The following is a 20,596-nucleotide window of genomic DNA, read 5'->3' as shown; positions in this document are numbered from 1 at the left end:
ACTGCTACTTACCAGTTGGGGCCCTTGGGCATTTACTCACTTAGCTGCTTTGTGCCTCATTCTCCTCATCTGTGAAATGGGAATCCTGCTGCTCCTACAGGGTTGGGGTGCAGTCACTGAGATGGTATTTGCAAAGTTATTAAACTGAGGGAGGCTGTGTTCTTGGAAGCCCCAGGTGCTGACACATGTGAGATCCGTCACCACCAGGACACAACAAGTGCCGTTTACCATGTGACCTAGAAAATCAACTTACAGGCGGCATGATACCCTTCAGCCTCGTGGCCCAGTGAGGTAGACTCTGGTGTCCCCATTTTATAAAAGAAACATGCTGAGCGGCTATGTCGGGGTGTGTCTGCCCAGGTTGGGGACCCAGTGACTCCACTGGCCTCACCACCCTCCCTTCCCGACACCCACCTTCCCCCTGCGGTGGCCTCTGAAAAGAGAACATCAGCCTGGGCTCCTCTCCACCTGGGGGCTCTGAGTTCCTGCCCCTGTCCCTTTCCCAAGCATCTACAGAAAAGTTTGGGCTATACTCATCCTCTCCCTGAGAAGCAATCAGAAGCATAATTAAAATATTCCTCTGTCCCTAGACTGGCACGTGAGAGCTATGAAGGAGTTAGGAGCAAGCTGTGTGGTGATCCTGAGGGAGTGCGGGGAGGGGAGGGGTGGGAATGGGGCACACATCGCAGCCTCGTTGGAGTGATGGGGTCCCAGGGGGCTGCAGTCTAGCTCTAGGTAGTCGGAGAGAGGAATGTACTGTTTAGCAAGGCCCAGACAGGTGCAGGGAGAACACCTGAGGTGCGGTTGTGCTTCCCAGACTGTAAACCGCCCCCACGCCATTCTACCCACAACCACTCACGCAGGATTCTTGAGGGTGTGGGAGAAGCCAGACACTGGAGGCCCCAGACCTGCTTTTCGACTTGATGGAGCAGTGCCATTCAGGAAGACGCAGGGGCCTGTGGAGAGACCTGGCTGGACCCACAGCTTCAGGAGCACGCATTCCGATTGGGGGCTCAATAGGCCTACCAGGCAAGTACGGGATAACCAGGCATGGTGAGCCTAATCCCACAGCAGCTCTGCTATTGGTTTGCTGTGTGGCCTTGGGCCAGTTAATTTCCCTCTCTGGGTGGCTTCCATTTCTCCATCTCTAAAATTGGGCATTAGCTCAGTTCTTAAACTTTTTACCGGAAGTTTTATTTGCGGTGTGGTTGTATGTGGAACCCTTATACGTAAACAGGCTGAGCCAGAGCTTCCCTGGGTGGGGTTGGGGTTGGGGGTCCTTTCTCTCTCTTTGGTCTCAGGACTCACCTGAGAAACCTAGGGCCCCACAGAGTACCTCTCACCTTACCGATGTTCAGTATGGCCCTCTCCTGCCAACTCAAAGCAGGAGCCAAGAACTGCTTCTGGGTAATGACGTAGTAATTGTAATTCAGATTGTAGCTAATATCTCCCAGAATGGGAGGGGACCCAACGCCTCCTTACTTCCCCACTCCAGCCATCATCAGGGCGTCTTCCTCCACCTCCCCACCTGCGAGGGGCTCTGCTGTTCTGTATTAATAATGTGATCAGGGCTGTGTGTTACCTGGTAGGACTGCCATATGCCACACACTGTTCTTTGTATTGGCCTCACTTATTCTCGTGACAGTTCTGAGAGGTCCATACTATCCATATTACCCCCATTTTACAGATGACAATACTGAGGCAGCTCAAGGGGAAGGAACTGCCCCGGCCCCACTGGGATAGTCAATAGAGGAGCTGGGACAGGCTCCAAGGCCCGCCCTTACAACTGCTGTCCCAACCTGATGATTGACACTTTGGGACCCAGAATGACCAGGTGGGGTCAGTGACCCTGGCTGGGCAGAGACAGGCCCCGCTAACAGACCGGCTGGTCGGGGTGTGCCCAAGGGAAAAGGGGGTGCTATTTGCAGTCAGGTGAGGCATTGGCAGCCCTGGGCCCCCCTCAGCAGCAGCTACTGTTCACATTGTCCAAAGGGCCCAGCGGGTAGTGCAAAGGCCAAGTATACTGGGCAAGCAGACACTGACCTTCCCAGGGTACCAGGCTGGCTCTGTCTCTGCTGGGCAGAACCAGGGCTCCGGCTGGACCCCCTTGCCTCTCACGCCTGCAGCTTTGGGCCTGTGTTCTGCTGGTGCCCAGGCTGGCCCTCCAGGGTGCTCACATTTGACCATTCTCACACATACACGCCAACCACCCCTCCTCTTCACCAGTGTTCACCATGTTCCTACAAGAGAATGGACAGAAGGAATAAAGGGTGTCAGGACACATGACAGATCTTCAAATTTTAGAGTCTCATTGACCACCTTCCTCCACCCACATTTAATAGATAGGAAGACAGAGTCTGGGAGAAGAAGGTACTGGCCGAAGTTCCATGAGTAGAGCAGAGCTGAGAATGTGAAGTGGACTGGGCTGGCTTTGGCTCTGGCATGGCAGGTATGAGGGACAGGCTGAGCCGTTGGACGGTGGAGTGCAGCAGTTCACAGAGCTGGGAGTACAGTAGTTTGAGGGGTGGTCATGGGGGGGTGACCTTTTCAGGTATGTGTGGCACCCCCACCCCACCCTGCCTCGCCTTGGCCTTCACACACAGCTTCCTAAAGTAGCCCGACTCCCTTCAATACTCGGGCAGGGGCCCTTCCTGGCCTGGCCCCCCTCTTGCTGTGATCACCGATACACAAAAGAATCCCTGGACCCCAGGTCCTGATTGAAGATGCAGGAAAAGAAAGTTAGGAACACACATGGGAGAGTTTGTCTAGCTACTTCCGCTTTCCAGTCTCCTCTTGGCCATGCGGCCTCCTGCCAGCAGCCAGATGGGAGATTGGGAAGAACGTTTCGGGGGAGGGATGGTATTTCCAGGCAGATGGATGTTGGTGGCTTTCCCTCTAAAACCTGTTGCTCTAACCCACCGAGCTGTTATTCTTCAGGGCAGACTCCCGGGAGGGTACTAGAGGAGCCAAGGAGAGCTGCCTTCTCAGCAGGACTCCAACCACGAAATGACACTTGGCCTGTTCAGAAGTACCCATCAAGGCCACAGGACTCAGCTGAATTTTATTTTGTGTTCATGCCCTGCTTTGTTCCAAAAAAGATTGGAGGCAGCTTATAAAAAGACGTCAATTACAATAGGATAAAAATAGGTCAGGGGGAAAACAAGGCTGGAACACACAGGGCAATGAACTGAGGTTTGCTCCACGGACTGGCCTCCATGGTTCTCAAAGGTGGGCTGCAAACTGGGCTCTGAGCTTCCTACCAGTCAAAGCAAAGAGTGAAATCCACCTGCTGTGACACTCACGATGTCCACAAGGTTGAAACAGTCCCAGAAGCAGCTCAGCTTTTTCTGACACTGGCATCTCACAGGGACTCTTGTGAGATCTTTGAAGGGATAGGGCTGGGGTCCCAGGCAACGTCCTCAACGATGGTCTCCTAACATACAGACGTGCAAACCCCGTCAGGCTGTTCTGCGCAGTATGAATTGAAGGCTTGATGCCAAGACACAGATCAATAAAACCAACTTTCTGGAGGGCCAGACCCAGGCGATCCAAGTCATTCATCCAAGACACACAATTTAGATTCTTCTAGAGCAAGGTTTCTCAGCCTCAGCACTGTTGATACAAACAATCATTCTTTGTTGTCGGAAAGTGTTCTGTACACCTTAAGATGTTTAACAGCGTCCCTGGCCTCTCTATCCACTAGATGCCCGTAGCTTTCCCCCCTCCCCAACCAGTTATGTCAATCCAAAATGTCCCCAGATGTCCTGTGGGCGGCTGAAAATCACTGCTTTAATAGGAATGGTGAGAAGCACCCCTCCCCCCTTTTTTTAACATAAGGGCCAATTTAAGACAAAAATGTTTTCAGGTTACATGTTCTTTGTTTAAAGAAAAAAAAAACTTACAGAGTCCCATGGGGGAAAATGTATACGAGTATACTTGCATCTTAAATTACCCACTTTATTGAGAAAATTGGCACTTCTTTTCAGCCCGTGACATGTTACTTACTATCAGGGTATCATTTGAGAAGGAGCCACACAGAGGCACTTTCTAGTTTCTCATCCTGGAGTCAGACGGGTCCATCGGCTGCTGTCTGCAGATCTAGGGTGGCAAAGGGTCCACGTCACCTCCCAGCTGCCCTGGGAGATGATGTTGCCTCAATGTTGTTTCTTACAACCAAGGTTCCTCTCCGCCCTCAGCCAAGCCAGGGCTGACTCTAGAGAGTTTGGAGCTGTCTTCTATGAAAACAGAAATCTACCGCACAGATTCATTTATCTGTCAGATATTTATTGAGCACCTACTATGTACCAAGTACTCTGAGAAGTGCTGGGAGGGGGATACGAGCGTCTACAAGACAGTAGACAAGACAGACACAGCCCCAGGGTGGCACTGTGACTTTCATCAGCCTCTTCCTCCATAAAAGTTGTTAAAATTATGTTTTATGACTGTTAGTAAAAAGAAGAATGCATTAATATTATATATTAAAACTTTTTCATCGACCTACATGTTCATATATTTTCTTCTGGTTTTAAAGAAATTAAAACATTTTCATGGGTCTGCTGAGTCTAATGGAGAAGGCACACGATGGGAGTCTGGGCCCTCCTCTCAATGACTTAGGTGACGTGGGGTGGGGGGAACAGAGAGACCCATCAACAAGCAAAAAAATAAGTGGAAGCACTGCATATGGTGCTCAGGGCTTTGGAGGAAATGAACTGGTGGCTGTTGAAACAGAATGACTGGGGTCTCACTTTCGATAGGGGCTGGGGAGGGCTCTCTCTGAGGAACTGGGGTTCATACGAGACCAAAGGATGAGGAAGAATCCAGGAGGTAGAGATCAGGGACCGGCATCCTCGGGGGATCAAGGACGCACCGAGCTTTGGACTGAGCATCTGGGTGGTGGTGACATTCCCGAGAGGGGAAGACTGAAGGTGGCACCGATTTCTGGGAAGTTTGGTCTTAGACATATGAAAATCATTTCAAGTAGAAATGTGGGGAAGGCGGCCAACCTTTGTGTTTGTGTTCCCCCTAAATTCCTATGTTAAAGCCCTAACTCTCCATGTGATGGTGTCAGGGGGCGGGGCCCGGGGGAGGTGATGAGGGTTAATTGAGGTCAGGAGAGTGAGCCCACCGTGGGATTAGCTAGCGTCCTGATGAGAAGAGGAAGAGGCCAGAGCTGTCCCTCCACTATGTGAGGAGAAAGCAAAAGAGGAAGTGGGCCCCCACCAGGAACCTCAACTGCTGGCACGTTGATCTTGGACTTCCTAGCCTCCAGATTGTGAGAAAGAAAGGTCTGCTCTTTAAACCCCTGGTCTGGGGGATTTTGTTATAGCCGCCCCAGCTGCCTGAGACAGTGGGCACTAACTTCCTACGTGTCTGGAGCTGCACATCACATGGGAACTCGCGGCCTGGAGATGGAATTCAAAGCCAAGCGAAGAAGTGAGACCAAGGGCAACTCTATGGGTCTGAATATGCTGTAGGAGGCAAGGTCAGGACCAGGAGCGTCTCCCCCATGGGCCCTGCCGATTCTCTCCTCAGCCCCCACTCCCGGGGGGCGTGGTTGTGTATCCAGGCTGAGAATGTGGGGAGGGTGCCCTCTACTCACCCACTTGTGCCACCCAAAGCCATCGGGCTTTGAACACAAAGTGGGCACAATTGACTCCCTGTCAATAGCCCGGGCCTGGAGGGTTTTTCCATCTGTTCTCTGTCTGCCTCGTGACCCAAGAATCATTTAGAGATAACAGACTGGAGGGCAGTCTGTGGTGATGAAAATGGAGTTTTTCTTCCAGACTCAATTGACCTAAAGGCAGATCGAATGTGTGACCCTGACCACCAATCCATCCATGTGAGTGCCCCAGGTTGTGGCTGGGAGAATTAATCCATCACAGTGGCCATGGCCAACTGGCGGGTCTGTGTTCTATAGAAACCTTCCACTCCCGCCTCATCACCCCAGGAGGTACAGAGACCATCCATTGTGATGTGGGGCTATTAGAATATTGCTCACCTAAGATTTTGAGCCTCCATTTTTTTTTTTAAAGATTTTATTGAGGAAGGGGAACAGGAAGGGGAACAGGACTTTATTGGGGAACAGTGTGTACTTCCAGGATGTTTTCCAAGTCAAGTTGTTGTCCTTTCAATCTTAGTTGTGGAGGGCGCAGCTCAGCTCCAGGTCCAGTTGCTGTTGTTAATTGCAGGGGGCGCAGCCCACCATCCCTTCTGGCAACCTTGTGGTTGAGAGCCCACTGGCCCATGTGGGAATCGAACCGGCAGCTTTCAGCATTAGGAGCACGGAGCTCCAACCGCCTGAGCCTCCGGGCCGGCCCCGAGCCTCCATTTTCTTGACTGTAGGAGAAAAATAATAATGGCTCTCTTTCCGGGGTTGGTGGGAATTAGAATACAGCGTATACAGAGATCCTCCACGGATGAAGTCCTAGTACCTGGTGGCAAAGGTTGGGATTAGGCCCCCATTCTGACATCTACTGGCTGTCAGTTTAGGCAGTCACTTCAGCCCTCTGGACCTAGGTTTCTTTATCTGTAACATGGGAAGAATGGCTGCAGTGAGCTCCACAGGAATCCCCGATGAGACAAGCAGGGCTGCTCGTGAGTCTTGTTACTGTGCCCAAGCCCCCAGGAAGAGATGCCTTTCCCAGAGTATAGTTCCTAGACTCACCGGACTCCCAGAGACCGAGCTCCTGGGCAAAGACAGAGCAGGACCACCTTGGCAGGACCATTGCAGCTGCTAGATGGCCCTGCCCTGTACTTCAAGTGGCTATTGTGGGGCCAACAGCTGTCCCCATCAAGTGGCATCTCTGGGACACAAAGAGCAATGGAGAGGGCAGGGCACACTGGCTCATTGTCCCTGGGGCTGAGTGGCAGCAGCTGTGGGTCACTGGGGTTCCTCCTGACCCCACCCCCTCCCAATGCCATGGCTACCCAGCTGCGAGGCCCATCCCTAGTGAACCTGGTACAGCCCCTCCCACAGCACCTGAACAGCACGATGCCCCCCGCCCCAGGATCGTCTATCAGGGCCCTTGAAGAAGGGGACGCACTATGGACCGGAGCAGCACACCTGGGGCCTTGAGCAGCGGGCCACACCCAATCCTAGCGTCTCAAGGTACATTCCTCCTGGGAAGGGCTGTTCCCAGGATGTGTGGGTGCTCACACAGCTGCATGGACTTCTCACTTGTCAGCCCCCCAGGGAGGTCCTGCTGTGGGTCCCATTTTACTGAGGCAGAATCTGAGGCCCAGAGAGGTGACTAAATGACTGGCCCCGGATTACAGGCTAGGGACTGGCAGAACCAGGATTTGAACCCTGGTCTGCCCGATGCTACAGTCTGCACCCTTTCCACAAACTCAGGTGCCCAAGTGGCAAGTAAGGAGCTGCGCAGATTTCAGAAAGGAGGGTGTGGCCGCAATTCTACCCAGAAAAGCACTGGCTGTGATTGATTCAAGGCCAGGGGACTGGGCACAATGATCTCTGCCAGTTCCTGGCAGCCAGAGATTTGCAGAGCCCCCCCGCACCCACTGCTTTTCAGAGCAATGCATTTACAAAGGGAGAGGAGCGGGGTGATGATGATTCAGGAAATCTGCAGCCCGAGTTAAACGAGAGCCCCATAATGATGGTGATTAAAAATTAACACCACTGTTTGTTACAACGATTTGCGCGTCCACTTCGCAGCCGTAAATTAATTAATAAATGAAAACACAAATGCTGGGTATAAGCTTCAGGGCACAGAAGAGTGGATTGTGAGGTTCCAGAGGGGACATCCCAGACCTGGGGCTCCCGGCTCCCAGCCCTGTCCCTTTCTCTAGGGCATCGCCAGGACAATGGGGGTGCCACTCCACTTGGGCGCCATGAGCTGGTAGTATGACGGGGTCCGGGGTGGGTGGCAGGCTCCCTTGGCCTGACTGGGACAGAGGTCCTGCGAAGTGGGAAACCCAGATCAGACTCCCAGTTGACAGTGATTAGCTGTGGCACCTTGGCCGTCACCCAACCTCTCGGTATTTCTATTTGCTCATCTGTAAAAGGGGTGAGGCCTTCTGATACTCAGTTTCTAAGTGGGAAGATGTATTAGTTTCCTGGGGCTGCCACAACAATTTGCCACAAGGGTGGTGGCTTAAGACAACAGAAATTGATTTTCTCACAGTTCTGGAGGCCAGAAGTCCAAGATCAAGGTTGGTTCCCTCTGGAGCCTCTGAAGGAGAAGCTGTCTGAGGCCTCTCTCCTGGCTTCTGGGGGTGGCTGGGCTTCGGTGGTGTGCCATGGTCACGGGGTCACTTCAGTCTCCTCCTCTGTCTTCACACGGTCTTCTTCTCCGGGCCTCTTCTGGATCGACGTGTCTCAAATCTCCCTCTCTTTTTTTCTTATAAGGACACCAGTCATTTTGTTTAGCACTCACCCTAATTCCAAGATGCTCTCACCTTGAGATCCTTAATCACATCTGCAAAGACCCAATTTCCAAATAAGGTCAAGTTCACAGGTACCCCAGGGGATAGGACTTGGATTATCTTTTTGCAATATGTGTGTGGGGGGGATGTGGGGGGGGGACAATTCAACCCACTATAGAAGGAATTTTGGAGAACCAAAAACCATGAATGGCAGCCAGATATTGTTATTCTTATGCCAAACTTGTGAAGAAGCACTGGGAGAAAGGCATCCATCTCTGCAGCATGCTGCCCTCACCTTGCACCAGCCAGGCACACAGAGGTGGGCCGGGAGTCCAGGTAGAGGATGGACCTGGACCAGAAGAGGAGGGGACGCTGGGCTGGATGGATGGAAGAGTCTCCCCTGAGGCCTCCTTCGTGCTCAGCCCTCATGAATTCTTTTGGGCCACCAGTGGGCTGGAAGTCACCTCGGCTGTCTCTCTAGGGCTCAATTATTAGTTATCCCCTAAGCAGCCTCTGTCCCTGTTTTTCCCCTGTAATTCTTCCCCACGGGGCTGTGTGTTGCTCTCCTAGGCCTTCCTTCTGGGGTTTTCCACTGGTTTCATGATTTAAAAAACCAAGTCCTAAAAGATACTCCAGACCCAGGCCCTACTTACTTCTCCAATCTTGTCACCCACCACTTTTGTTTGCTAAACCAGCGCTTCCACCACACCAAACCCTTGACCATCCCCTCAACCGGCCATGTTCCTCATATGGCTGGTCCCTTTTCTGGAACATTCTCCCCCATCATTATCAGAGTCTTCTCTGAGAGGCCTTCCTGGAAGCCCTCCCTTCCTTAGCTTGCTCCCCCCTTCCTATTATCATCCCATCACCATATCACCCCATTGTATAATTGTGCTGTTAAATGTGCCCCTACTTGACTGGGCCATCCAGCCCTGAGGACAGGGACACGGTCTTTTGTTTTGGGGTCCCCAGTCCCTAGTATAGAGATGCTCCTCGGATGTTTATAGATGGCAATCATCAAGAGACATGGATCTGAGTTCCATCATTACCAGCTTTCCAACCCAGTGCCATTGGCCTTGCTGGGCCTTGATTTCCTCATCTGCCCGCCCTGCCTGCTTGGTGTGAGCCTTAAATCAGCCTGTGTTGACAGATAACTGTGTTCTTGGACTGCTAATCAGTGCACACGAACAGGGCCAAGAGAAGCAAGGGCATCTACCCCAGGGACCCCCCTCCCTGCCTCCCACAGGCCCCAGCTCAGCCCTCTGCCTTCCTGGGAATGTGGTCAGAGGCAGGTCCAAGTTTCTAGAAACTCCTGGGTCCCTTCCCTGCCCTTCCCGGCCCTGCCTCGGCACCGGGTGTCTACCTCTCCAGCTATTTTTTTTTTCTGATCCAGAGTTCAAAAGAACAACAAATCTAGGAGCTACGGCCTTGTGGAAACAAAAGTCAGCAGGCTCATTCTTGTTGGGCCGCTGGGGGCCCGCAGGGCGCGGCCCACCCTCCCGGCTGGTCCAGGAAGAAGGGCGGTTGGGTTCTGTGGACATAGACTCCAATGAAACTCGGAAAACACTAGCTCCAGTTAGAGAGAAGGCCAGTTAGGGGGCCAGAGCAGGGGGAGGCGCAGGCCTGGCCTACTTAGAGCCCTACAAAGCTCCTTTGAAAGCATTTTCAGATGTCCCCAGCCCTGGGGGCAGGGGTGGCGTAATAATAATAAAACAACATTTGCATAGAGATTTCATTTACAAAGCACTTTCTCAGGGGTGGGGAGGCTCTGGGGTGGCCCTGTGGAATCCTGGTGGGGAGGCGTGACCTCCGGGTGGTTCCACCCCCAGCCCAGTGTGCCATTGTATGCGAGGTAAACAAAGCTCCATTCATCCAACTATTTCCGACTCCTCTGAGTTTCATTCCGTCTTCCCTCTCTCCCATGAAGAGCTCACTCAGGGCTTGTCACTCTGGCTAGAAAAGGGCTGCCAGGAGTCCAGAGGGAGGGGTTGGCGGGGACCTGATTGGAGGGAAGGGGGAGGCAGGGGAGCCTCCCTCCCTCTGCAGCCCCGCCCCGCCCGGCCCCGCCCCCCACCCTCTGGCTCCCAAACTCCTGCGAATCAGAACAGCCTGGCTGTGCTTGGTTTGTGCAACTCTTCACTTGCTAACCTGGGTGGTGTCTTCATGTTGAAAGTATGAGTACAGGTTTGGTAATGTCTGTGCATATGGTGTGTGTGGGTTTGGGAACAAGCAGAGGTAAGCAGCATGTGGGTCTCTGCTAATCTCTCCCCAGCACTGCGCTGTGGGAGTGGGACTGATTTACACAGTGTGGGCGTGTGGGGCCTTGGGGCTTCTGCACCTGTGCTGGTGGGAGGGGCGAGACAGCTGGGCCTAAAGGGTAGCCTGGCAGTCACCTGGCCAGGGCATCAGAGCCTGGCCCCTTGAGGGCCTCTACAGCTATATAGGGTCCACCTGCAGAGGCCTGAGCAACTCTTACCAGACCCAGAAGGAGATGGAAGAGGTCATTGCAGGGCTGGAGAGGTTCACCTTCACCTTTGAGAAGGACGTAGAGATGCAAAAAGGCACTGGACTCTTGCCTTTCCAGGGCATGGACAGTGAGTGGACAGGCGCCAGCCATCCTTCTTGGGGACCCTGCACCAGCCCTCCTTCCCTCCCTCCCCCAGCCTGCTCTACGGGCCTCTGCTCAGCATCCTGATGGTGGGGCCCCTTGGGTGGTTGTCTGGGCTTCCGGGCTTAGTCTCTCTCTTCTCAGGGGCTCAGGACCCCAGGAAATGGGGCTGGCTTCCAGACCTCCCACTTTCCAGGTTGGGAAAGCAGAAGGTGAATTAAGGAAAAGCACACTGGCCTCCTGAGCTCCCAGGCCGGCCTCAGACCCCTCCATGGCTTCTGTTTCAGAGTTGGGGGGCTTAGGTGTTGAGGTTTGAAGGCTGGGTCCAGAGACCAGCATTCAAAAGCAGGACCTGGGGGGTGGGATGGCCCATATCCCAGCTTTGGGGAGGTTCAGGGGAACTTGCTGATGGGAGGAAGGCCCTCCAGCAGCCATGGCCTCTGGGGACCCTCTTCCCTTCTCCCCTTCCAGAGTCGGGCTCAGCTGTGTGTAACTTCTTCGCTAAAGGACTCTGTGAGAAAGGTGGGTCAGCAGATGGCCTTGGGTGGGGTGAGAGCAGGGGCTGGCTAGGCCACACTGGGTTCAGCGTGGCCTAGAACAGGGTGTGGAATTTGCACCTGGGGAGGGGAAGTTGGAATGAGGCAGAATTTTAGTCTAATAAGAAGGCAAGTGGACGGGTCCATCAAGAAGCCTGCCCGCCAACCCCCCAAATTTCCCTGACTCAGTAATGTTGACTAGGGTGGCTAGAGCTACCTGGAAGGGGCATTCCTTCTTTCCTTCTTGCTGGTGGTGGGAGCGTTTGTGGGTTTCAGCCTGTGTACTCCCAAAAGATCCCTGACCGCTGTGTTTTCTCCTATTTCCTCCCCAGCCCATACTCGTCTTCTGAATCAATATGGGACCAGCTCAGCTGTTCCATCCATTCCTTATGCCCTGAGGTAGCTCAGGCCACAGTCTCTGGAAGGCTACCAACAGGCACCCCTTATTTCTCCCCTCCCCAACCCCAACTTGGATTAAGCAGTACCCTCTTCCAAGCCCCTCTCCCCAAATGTGGCCATTATGGGGTGGCCTGACTGAACAGGAATTCTCACCTTTTCTTCGGGCTCATGAATCACTCACAGGCTCTTCCTATAGAAATGCATAATTACCCCAAAGTATTGCCTCCAATGTGGGGATTCCCAGTCCCCCTATAGACTCAGGTCAATAATCCCTGCCACTACAAATGAGTTTCGAACCTGCTTTCTGGATCCATGTGAGTCTGCTCTTGGCAGCCAGGAGGTCAGGACCGGCCCAGGAAGGCGAAACCTGGAGCCATTTTTGCTGTGTGCCTTGTCTGTCTTTGGGCCAGCCCTGGGTGAGAAGGGAAATGAGCTTACTGATCACTGGAAGGTCTGCGAAGCCGGGACTAAGTGATGCCTCCTCTGGCCCTATGACTTCTGCTTGGCCCATCCAGTTTCTAGAGTAGTGGTTTGTATTGCAAAGAAAGAAAACGGTTTTTGTGGAAGGTCAGATCCAAGCAAGTCGATGGCCAGGGATGGAGGGTAAGGCGATTTAAAAAGAAACTTCCCAGCCCCCTCAAATTCTCTCAGATGCATGAGGCTGGTCCTGCTTAGAAACTTGGGAACGGGGGTGTCCTTCCTGCTGATGGCCATGCTGCCTTGGTGAAGGTGACAAAGAGTTAAATATAACGTTCCCATGTCCTTCTAATTCCTTACAGAGTTGGCTCTTATATCACCACGTTAGGGTGTTAGGTCTTCGGAATCATAACATTTTTTTTTAAGACATGAATTCAGCAGGCTCTAATGAGTACTTACTATGTGCCAGGGAGTGTGCTTGGCGGTCCAGGGTTAGAAACCATGGCTCTGCTCTCTAGGAGGAGCCCCACTCTAAGCCTGGAGGAGAGGGGGGTGTAAAGTGCTATGGGGGGAAGTCCTGACAACAGCACGTCCTCCATGTTGCCTTTAGCCCCCAGTTCTAGCCTCCACCAGGGTCCAGGTGGGGAGACGAAGGGAGGGCAGCTGGGGTCTGAGCTCCAGAACCCTCCAGGGAAATTCCTTCTGGGATTGGGTGGGCCCAGGCTGGGCGAGTCAGGGTTCACAGCTGGGTGCTCTGGTGTCCCAGGGAAGCTCTGCCCGTTCCGGCACGACCGCGGGGAGAAGATGGTGGTGTGTAAGCACTGGCTCCGGGGGCTGTGCAAGAAGGGTGACCAGTGCAAGTTCCTGCACCAGTACGACGTCACCAAGATGCCTGAGTGCTACTTCTACTCCAAGTTCGGTAATGCTTCTTCCTGGCTCTGGCCCTTCACCCTGGAGGGTGGCAGTGGGGGACGGGAAGGTTTGGGAGGAACGCCTTGCATGACCTAGGTGGCAGATCAGGCCTGTCAGCCTCAGATATCTGCCTCTCCAATGCCCTAGAGAAAGTGGAACTGGACTCTGGTCCCTGTTTAACTGCTCACCAGACTCACGCACATACCGCTTACCCCCAAGAGAAAAAGAGGGTGTGGTTGGAATCAAAGGCTGAATTGTTTCCTTCCCCATTCCTGGCTAATCACACACCCAGACTGACTGTCCGGAAATAAGCCCCAAATGGGACATCTCTCAGTCCTGGATTTGGCGAGAGGGTCATATCCAGGCGAAAGGTCTGTCAGGGCCACTTTCAGGATGCTTGCTATTCTCCCAAAGTACCTGTACCACGGACCTGCACCATCCTCTCATCTTTCAACTGTCTTGCTATTTGTAACTCTTATTTTAGAAGAAAACTTTTCCTGGCTTCCATAAATGGAAAACTAGCATCACTTATTGGCAATGAACGGTAACTGTACACGTACAGCCATGAGGTTCAGAGTGTAGCCCCTAAAAGTATCTTGTGTGGTCAGGTCTGGACCCAGTATCTTACCTCCCTCTGGCCTCACGTCCTTCTTTTCTCATCCAAGGGGCTACCGAGAGGGGAAAGCCACAGACACTTCCTGCGCCATTTAAGAATGGAATCTGCGCATGCGTCTCCCATGTTATCCTTCTCAATAAAATTCTATAGCTCAGGGCTTTACAGAGCTGGAAGGAGCCTTGAGGATTATCTAGTCTAGTGGTTTTTAAACTGTGCTCCAGAAAGAATGACCTGGAGGGGGAGAGAGTTGGGACGGACAGTCTCTAGGACGCCTCGAACTGAGGTGGCTTGGCTTTGAAACTGAGCCCTCACTGTGGTTCCCCAGTGTCACTGTGTGTGTGGGGGGGGGACTGAGGGGTCCTTGGTATGTACCCATAGGGCAAAGCACCTCCTAGGTCAGCAAGAGCTCCCTCCAGGCGGAAATCTGTGTCCTGCCTGCTCCTTGGAGTGGAGAGCTGTGGCAATTTATGAGGGCTGCCCGCATGCGTTCCTTCAGGGAAAGGACAAAGGTTATCTGGATCCGGGCTCCCTGCATGTGTTGCCTAAACCTCTTTATTTTCCAATGCCACTTATTTACTCCTTCCATAAACCTGGGTTGGTTTTCTTTTGGGGGTCGGGTACTGTCCAGGGCATGGCTATCGGAATAGGACCAGGTCTCCTACCCTCCAATGACTCCCATTGTAAGGGGCAGACATGTAAATGAGTGATTATACTATGGAGCCTGTGTTTTTGTTCTTAGAGTATTTTTCAATATCATAACCAAAGTATTTATCCTTCTTATTGGAAGTACCCTGTTTCATTTTAAAAATGATGCTGGGGAGTGCAGGAGTAGGGAGGGGCACTTGAAAGGGGCTTCCAGGACGTCCAAGGTCTTTGGCCCTTCTGACTGCGCGCCCCAAAGGTGCACCAGGCGTCTCTGGAGGGCGAGGCTCAGGTGCCACCTGCTGGTCATAAGAGGAATGCAGACATGCATGCCGGGCAGAAAGGGGACCCCGGCGCATGCGTGACTCCCTGTTGTCTCCATCTATCAAATGTTCACCAGCCCTAGGTGTTATGTCACTTCGATTCTTTGGGCGACTCAAGCCCAGAGTCAGCCGCACACTTGATGAGCAAGCGAACCCCTCATCAATAGGAGGAAGTGGGGTGACAATGGATGGATGTGGCGTCTCCCCTCTCGGAGGACGTGTCCTCGTTTGTGACATGAGTGCTGGGAAAGCACGGCGGTTTAGAAGTCTTAGGAGTCAGTGGTGCTCATCGTCAGGGGAACCCGTGCTTTGCAGAAGCCCACTGCATACAACAGATCTCTTTGGAGCAGGAGGAAAACCAACGGCATAGACACATGGAGTTCCTTTTGGCTCTGAAAGGCAACGAGCTGTACACTTTTAAGGAGGATGAGATTAGAAACCCTCCTCAATTCTCCACGTGAATGAGGTGAGAAGTGGGCTGAATCTTCCCCCAGGGTGCCTTCAGTGGCCCTGGGTCCCTAAGAGAAATCTAAGAGGGTTCTCACATTAACTCTCCAAGAGTCTCTGCAAACGGGGCCGGCTCCTTCCAAGACACACGGGTCTTGGTCTGAGCCATAGCCAGGTGATGGCACGGGCTTAGGGAACCTACAAGTGCTCTCTGTGCAGTGTCTGTCTTCATCCTGTGCCACCTCTGAAGCAGGGCTCTGCTCTGCTTGGCAAGTCCACCGAAAAGAGCTGCACCCTAGACTCTGGCAGCAGTGCTGGTGTCATTGTAGAGAGAGCTCTAGTCACAGCATATAGCGACATCTCCAGTCAGTGTCTTACGTCTTCTTGGGTCCTCAGCTGCCAGCTCTGGGTGGCCCCTTCCCGGTCTCTCCTCATTCCTTCCATCTGGATAGCATCTAAATGATGTTAGTTCCAGTCTGTCCTGGATATCCTGCCCTGCTCCAACTCTTCCAGATGTGTGTATTCATGCCCAAGCACTGCCAGGCAAATATGATTGGGGTCCACCCTACTTAGATTGCAGGAAGAGTTAGAAATACTTTACAATCTTCAAAAGCTGTTGACGACCAGAAGGAAGGCAAGCAGCTTATATTCAAGGGGCAAAGTCAATCCAGTTTGGCGCGGGGGAAGGGTGCGGATGTGACCATAAAGATGAGCCTGCTTGTACACAAAGAATGCTGAAATTTTCAGGTGAGTGCAGCAACAAGGAATGTTCCTTTCTTCACATGAAGCCAGCTTTCAAGACCCGGGACTGCCCGTGGTATGACCAAGGTTTCTGCAAGGATGGTGAGGCCCTCACAGAAAGGGAACACTAGGGGATTTGGGTGACCAGGCTGGGGGGTCTCACTGCAGGGTAGTTTGCAAATTGCTGATGAAGCCCCGTGGGAGTGGGGTCTGCCCCTGGGTTGAAATCCCAAGAGAAGGCCTTTCCATAGTTTTCTCCAGGCTCGCTCCAGTGGAAAAACCCTCTGTGACACTATGACATGCAGCCTGGTGTGGCGCATGATGAGCTCTTTGGAGCAGGCTTACTTGGGTTCAAATCCCAGTGGCTTCAGCATATATTGGCTGCGTGACCTTGAACAAGTGACTGAACAGTTCATTTCCTCACTCATGAGAAGGGAAAATGCCTCCCTCATAGGGCCGTTGGGCCGCTCTGATGTAGGACCCCATAGGGAGCCCTTGGCCTAGGGTCTGGCCATAGGGGACACTCAGTTTACATGTGTTCTCTATTCCTTTTACCCACCTGGGGGTGTTCTGAGTAGCATGTTCCACTGACCCCATTACAATCAGCCAAACTTCAGAGGCAGGGCCCCCATCGGAGTCCCTGTGCTCTTAACATTTGTGTCCCTTCTTTTCCTGTGCCTTCAGGTATGTCGTTCTCACTGAGTTCCTGGCAGTGTTGGTTTGGGGAGACCGTAGGGGACAGGTGCTGAAGGAGGACTAGTAAGATGTGGGGTTAGCCTTTTCTCAGCTGTACTTTCTATGGCTAAATAAATAAAAGGTGGCAAATTACTGCCCACATCCATTAAGTCTCCCAAGACACAGTGTGTTAGGGACACTCCCCATCCTACCCATTCTGGCGGTCCCCTTTTTTGTCTCAGTCACGTGGCTAGGAAGTGTTTTGGGGCGGTATGAGAAGGGCAGGAAGACTTACACCCCTGTTAAGTGGAGAGCCTGTGGCCATCCATATCCTTCCCGGGGAGCTATGTCATGTGTGTTTCCCCCCCCCCTTTGCTAAAGCTGTCCTTCTGGCTGGTTTCTCTTTGCCTGGCAGGTCCCCTGTGTAAATACCGCCATGTCCACAGGATAATGTGTATTAACTACTTAGCTGGCTTCTGCCCCGAGGGACCCAAGTGCCAGTCTGCACAGTAAGTGTGATCCCACTGAGTGCTGGGCCCCTCTCTGGCTTCTAGAGCTCAATCTTTCTGCACCTTCACTGGCCCAAGGTGGGAAATGAAGCACCGGCCCGGTGTTTTCCTTGCATTATCCCCCCACCCCCACCCACACCCACCGCTTTGCGGTACTGTTGGCTGCACTGAACTCTAACCCGTGCTGTTAGTGTTCATGCGGAGGATGGGCACAGGCTGTTCTAGAAATAAGAGTAGAAACATCAGATACCCAGTCCTCTGCAATTCTCCCTCACTCCCCAGCTGGGCTTCCGGCTCCTTCCTATGCTGTGACACCAGGAAGGCTGGTTAGAGGGTTGGAGAGCCAGGCTGTAATTTTCTCTCTCTACTTCCTCAGTCCCAAGATGAATCTTTTATTCAACCCAAGTTACATGAAGGTGAGTGTAGGCAGATCTGTCTGACGCCCCTGCATGTGTTCCCTGGGGAGCTCTGAGTCCCTAGCACTGCACTGTCCCCAACTGTCCTCACTCTCACACGATCGGCTCCAAGTCCCAATGGTGGGAAAGGCACATGTCATCATTACGTGTGTGTGGCACATATGTGTGGTTGTCCCTCTCAAACCCCCTCCAAACTCTATAGTCTCTGCCTCAGGTAGGACGTCTCAACTCAGCCTCCGAGGCTTTCCTTCTCCTTCTCCGTGTTCAAGAATTTGGGCCCCGCTCAGGACTAGTGGTCCAAAGCTGTTATTGTGAATCAGGGCCATCCCGGTTTGTGTGAGGCACGCTGGGAATAGACTCTTCTACCCATAGCAGGCGCTGATGACAGCCTCCCGCAGGGTCAGCAAACTATGGACAGCGGGCCAAATCCAGGTTCTTGCCTGTTTTTGCACAGCCTTGACCTTGACCTAAGAATTATCGCCAGTGCGCTCTGATTAATGAGCGGCCCTATGTCTGGTCAATTAGCAAGAGGCCCTGGAACCATGCTGAGATGGTGGTGGCCCAGGAGGAGGGCGCTCCCCTGCCGGTTCTGAGTGGGATCTCGGAGAGAAGGTGGGAAGCAATCTTCAGTGACTGGGGAATTACAAGCCCATTTCTAACTTCCATCAAAAGAGATGCTTTTGGCGATTAAAACTGTAAATAAAGGTATTTCATGCCTGGTTTCTGTGTGAACGCCTGGCCAGAATCCCTGCCCTCAGCGTAAAGTCGCCATGTGTGCACAGAAGGAATGTCTGCAGGAGATCCTTGTTTCCTCACGCTTTCCCTTTACCTGCAGCTTCTCAACTGGCCACGGAGGTCAGCACCTCCTGCTTCTGCCTGGGGACCTCGCAAGCCCCCTTCCCCAACGGAGTGCCTGCTTTTCCCCCCTCAGATGAGGCCCCAGGAGCAGCTGGTCTCCTGTTGCCTGGGGCCCAGGGTGCAGGTACATGGCCCCTGCTACAGGGTAAGTAAGAGCTATTGTTCGGTTAAGGGCTGGAGGGTGGGCGTGATTCGCTGCAGAACGTGGGACTACTTTTCTGCCATAGATAAGAAAACAGTACGTGGGTTTAGGAGTGTGAATTAAGAGAGTGAGGGAACACTGGGAAACCAAATGTTACAACTGCAAAGTCTCAACGGAATCTTATTTGTAATCTTCTGCCAGACAAGACTGTTTATTTCCTTAAAAGGCTAATAAGTGAAACGTCTTTCATTTCTTACTTTGCTGTCTACTAATTCTCTGGAATGATTTATATATAGTGTCCTCAAGGTTTGGGGGGCAAAGGTTGATAAGGAAGGGAATGCAGCACCTTGGTTTTCTTTTTGCTCTCTTCCGGTTTAGCAGGAAGAACCTCATGTTTTATCATACTTTCATGAGATAGCCTCTAAATTGCCCTGAGCTTTGACTTCTCTATTCTGCCAAAGGTAGTTCTCTCTGGATGGGAGGTAAGGATGTAGACCGTGGCCTTCCTCGTACATTTGATTTAATGGCCTTTGAACGTCCAGAGGTCTATTCTCGCACATAGGGATGCCCAGCTTGAATCTCAAGGTCTTTCAGGCCTGAGATGGGGCTTCACTTATGAGCAGAATCCACTAAATTCCTAAGAAAGCCGGCTCACTTTCTCTTTTGGTTCCCCAGACAATTTAGGAGTTTTCTCTTGGGATTTGAATTCTCCAAGTCATGTCATTAACTTTTTCTCTTTTCAGTGTCGAAAAATGGGCCATTATGCCAGTAAATGCCGTAAGAGTGAACTGGCCCGAGTTACTGAAGCATCACCTCAGGTGTGTCTGGGGACTGGACAACCTGCCAGGGAAGACTTTCATGGCCTTTCTGTGGTCTTCTCTGTTCCCAGTGTCCCAGTGAACCCGCTGCCGTTGGCCTAAACAGGATACGAGATGCGAAGTAGCCTGCTGTGTTTCGGTTTATTTCCTCTTATCCTGTACGTGAGCCCTTTACTAAGAAGACAACAGGACTGGAGGCAGGTTGACTGTGGCAGGATGAGTTATCCACAAAACGGGGGAGCAGAGTATGTGTGAAACCAAAAGCTTGAGTGTACCGAACTAGTCATCATCACACTCTGCTCAGCTGCTGCACAGAAGTCTGGGCTGCGCGTGGCAGTTCCTGCCCGTGAACGTGGTTCGACTGCGGCTCCAAACTGGCAATTAAATCAGTGGTGTTCTTTTGCATGACAGCTGCTTCCCTGTATGGCTTACTTCAACTGAAAGCTATATTCTGGGCAGGCCTCCTGTGGGGAGTTACAGGGAGGTAGGTGGTACAATACAAGGTTTATCCTGGGAGGCAGAGACATGGCGTGGAACATTTAATGCTATACAATCTACGCCATTGTAGAAGTCAACACCAATGCAATTTAGTCCCCTGGGAGAGGGGTGGGGATGCTACGCTGTGCCTTTTGGAGAAAAGGAGGAAAGAGCAGCTATAGACGGCGGGTGGTAGGGTGAGCCCCATCCTTTGGCAGATGGACAGCTGCCTGGCCTGCCTGGAGCTGGAGGGAAAGGGGAAGGCAACCTGAAGGAAAGCTGGCCCAGGAGGCAGCTTTGGGGGAGTCTGAGTGCCAGCTCCTCCCGGGGCTGCAATATGACAACTACCACATCGCTATGTAGGTCAATCACTTAACCTCCTCAAGCCTCAGTTTCCTCATTTTGGAAAAAGAGCATAATAGCACCTGCCTCCCAGGGTGAGTATAAGGGTAAAATGAGAGAATGCACGTAAAGATCTTTCCCACCGCACTTGGCTTTGACAAAGCAAGCACCCAAATGATAGCTCGATTTTAGTGTGGTGGGGTCTCTTTTGCTTGGTTCCAGTTTAGAATGTGAACATAGAACAATGCCACCAGAGGTATTTTTGAGGAGCTGTTATTTTAATTCCTACTGTCTGTCAGGTCTTGCTGGAATCAAGATGTAAGACTTCTAATCTCA

The 20,596-nt window shown here is 52.4% G+C and overlaps 1 protein-coding gene across 1 annotated transcript; it reads left to right on the top strand.

Annotated features, from left to right (window-relative positions):
* The first annotated feature begins 10,616 nt into the window (after window positions 1–10,616).
* On the top strand, window positions 10,617–20,498 carry CPSF4L (cleavage and polyadenylation specific factor 4 like). The gene is made up of 8 exons (XM_081029393.1): window positions 10,617–10,976; window positions 11,462–11,512; window positions 13,109–13,261; window positions 16,030–16,125; window positions 17,114–17,207; window positions 17,584–17,623; window positions 18,459–18,626; window positions 19,367–20,498. The coding sequence occupies exons 1-8, from the start codon at window positions 10,874–10,876 to the stop codon at window positions 19,541–19,543; spliced, it is 882 nt and encodes a 293-aa protein (XP_080885519.1). The 5' UTR covers window positions 10,617–10,873; the 3' UTR covers window positions 19,544–20,498.
* Window positions 20,499–20,596: the final 98 nt, after the last annotated feature.

The sequence above is a fragment of the Rhinolophus hipposideros genome (genome assembly GCF_964194185.1).
Source record: "Rhinolophus hipposideros genome assembly, chromosome: 20".
Taxonomy (NCBI): domain Eukaryota; kingdom Metazoa; phylum Chordata; class Mammalia; order Chiroptera; family Rhinolophidae; genus Rhinolophus; species Rhinolophus hipposideros.
The sequence above is the reverse complement of the archived record's forward strand: the minus strand, read 5'-3'. Positions and strand labels throughout refer to the sequence as shown.

What these genes read in the sequence shown, in the direction of transcription:
- CPSF4L (XM_081029393.1), top strand. Translation starts at nt 10,874, where the DNA reads ATGGAAGAGGTCATTGCAGGGCTGGAGAGGTTCACCTTCACCTTTGAG. An exon ending in CCAAGGTTTCTGCAAGGATG is followed by an intron (nt 16,126 to 17,113) that starts GTGAGGCCCTCA and finishes TTTGCCTGGCAG; the next exon opens with GTCCCCTGTGTAAATACCGC. An exon ending in TACATGGCCCCTGCTACAGG is followed by an intron (nt 18,627 to 19,366) that starts GTAAGTAAGAGC and finishes TTCTCTTTTCAG; the next exon opens with TGTCGAAAAATGGGCCATTA.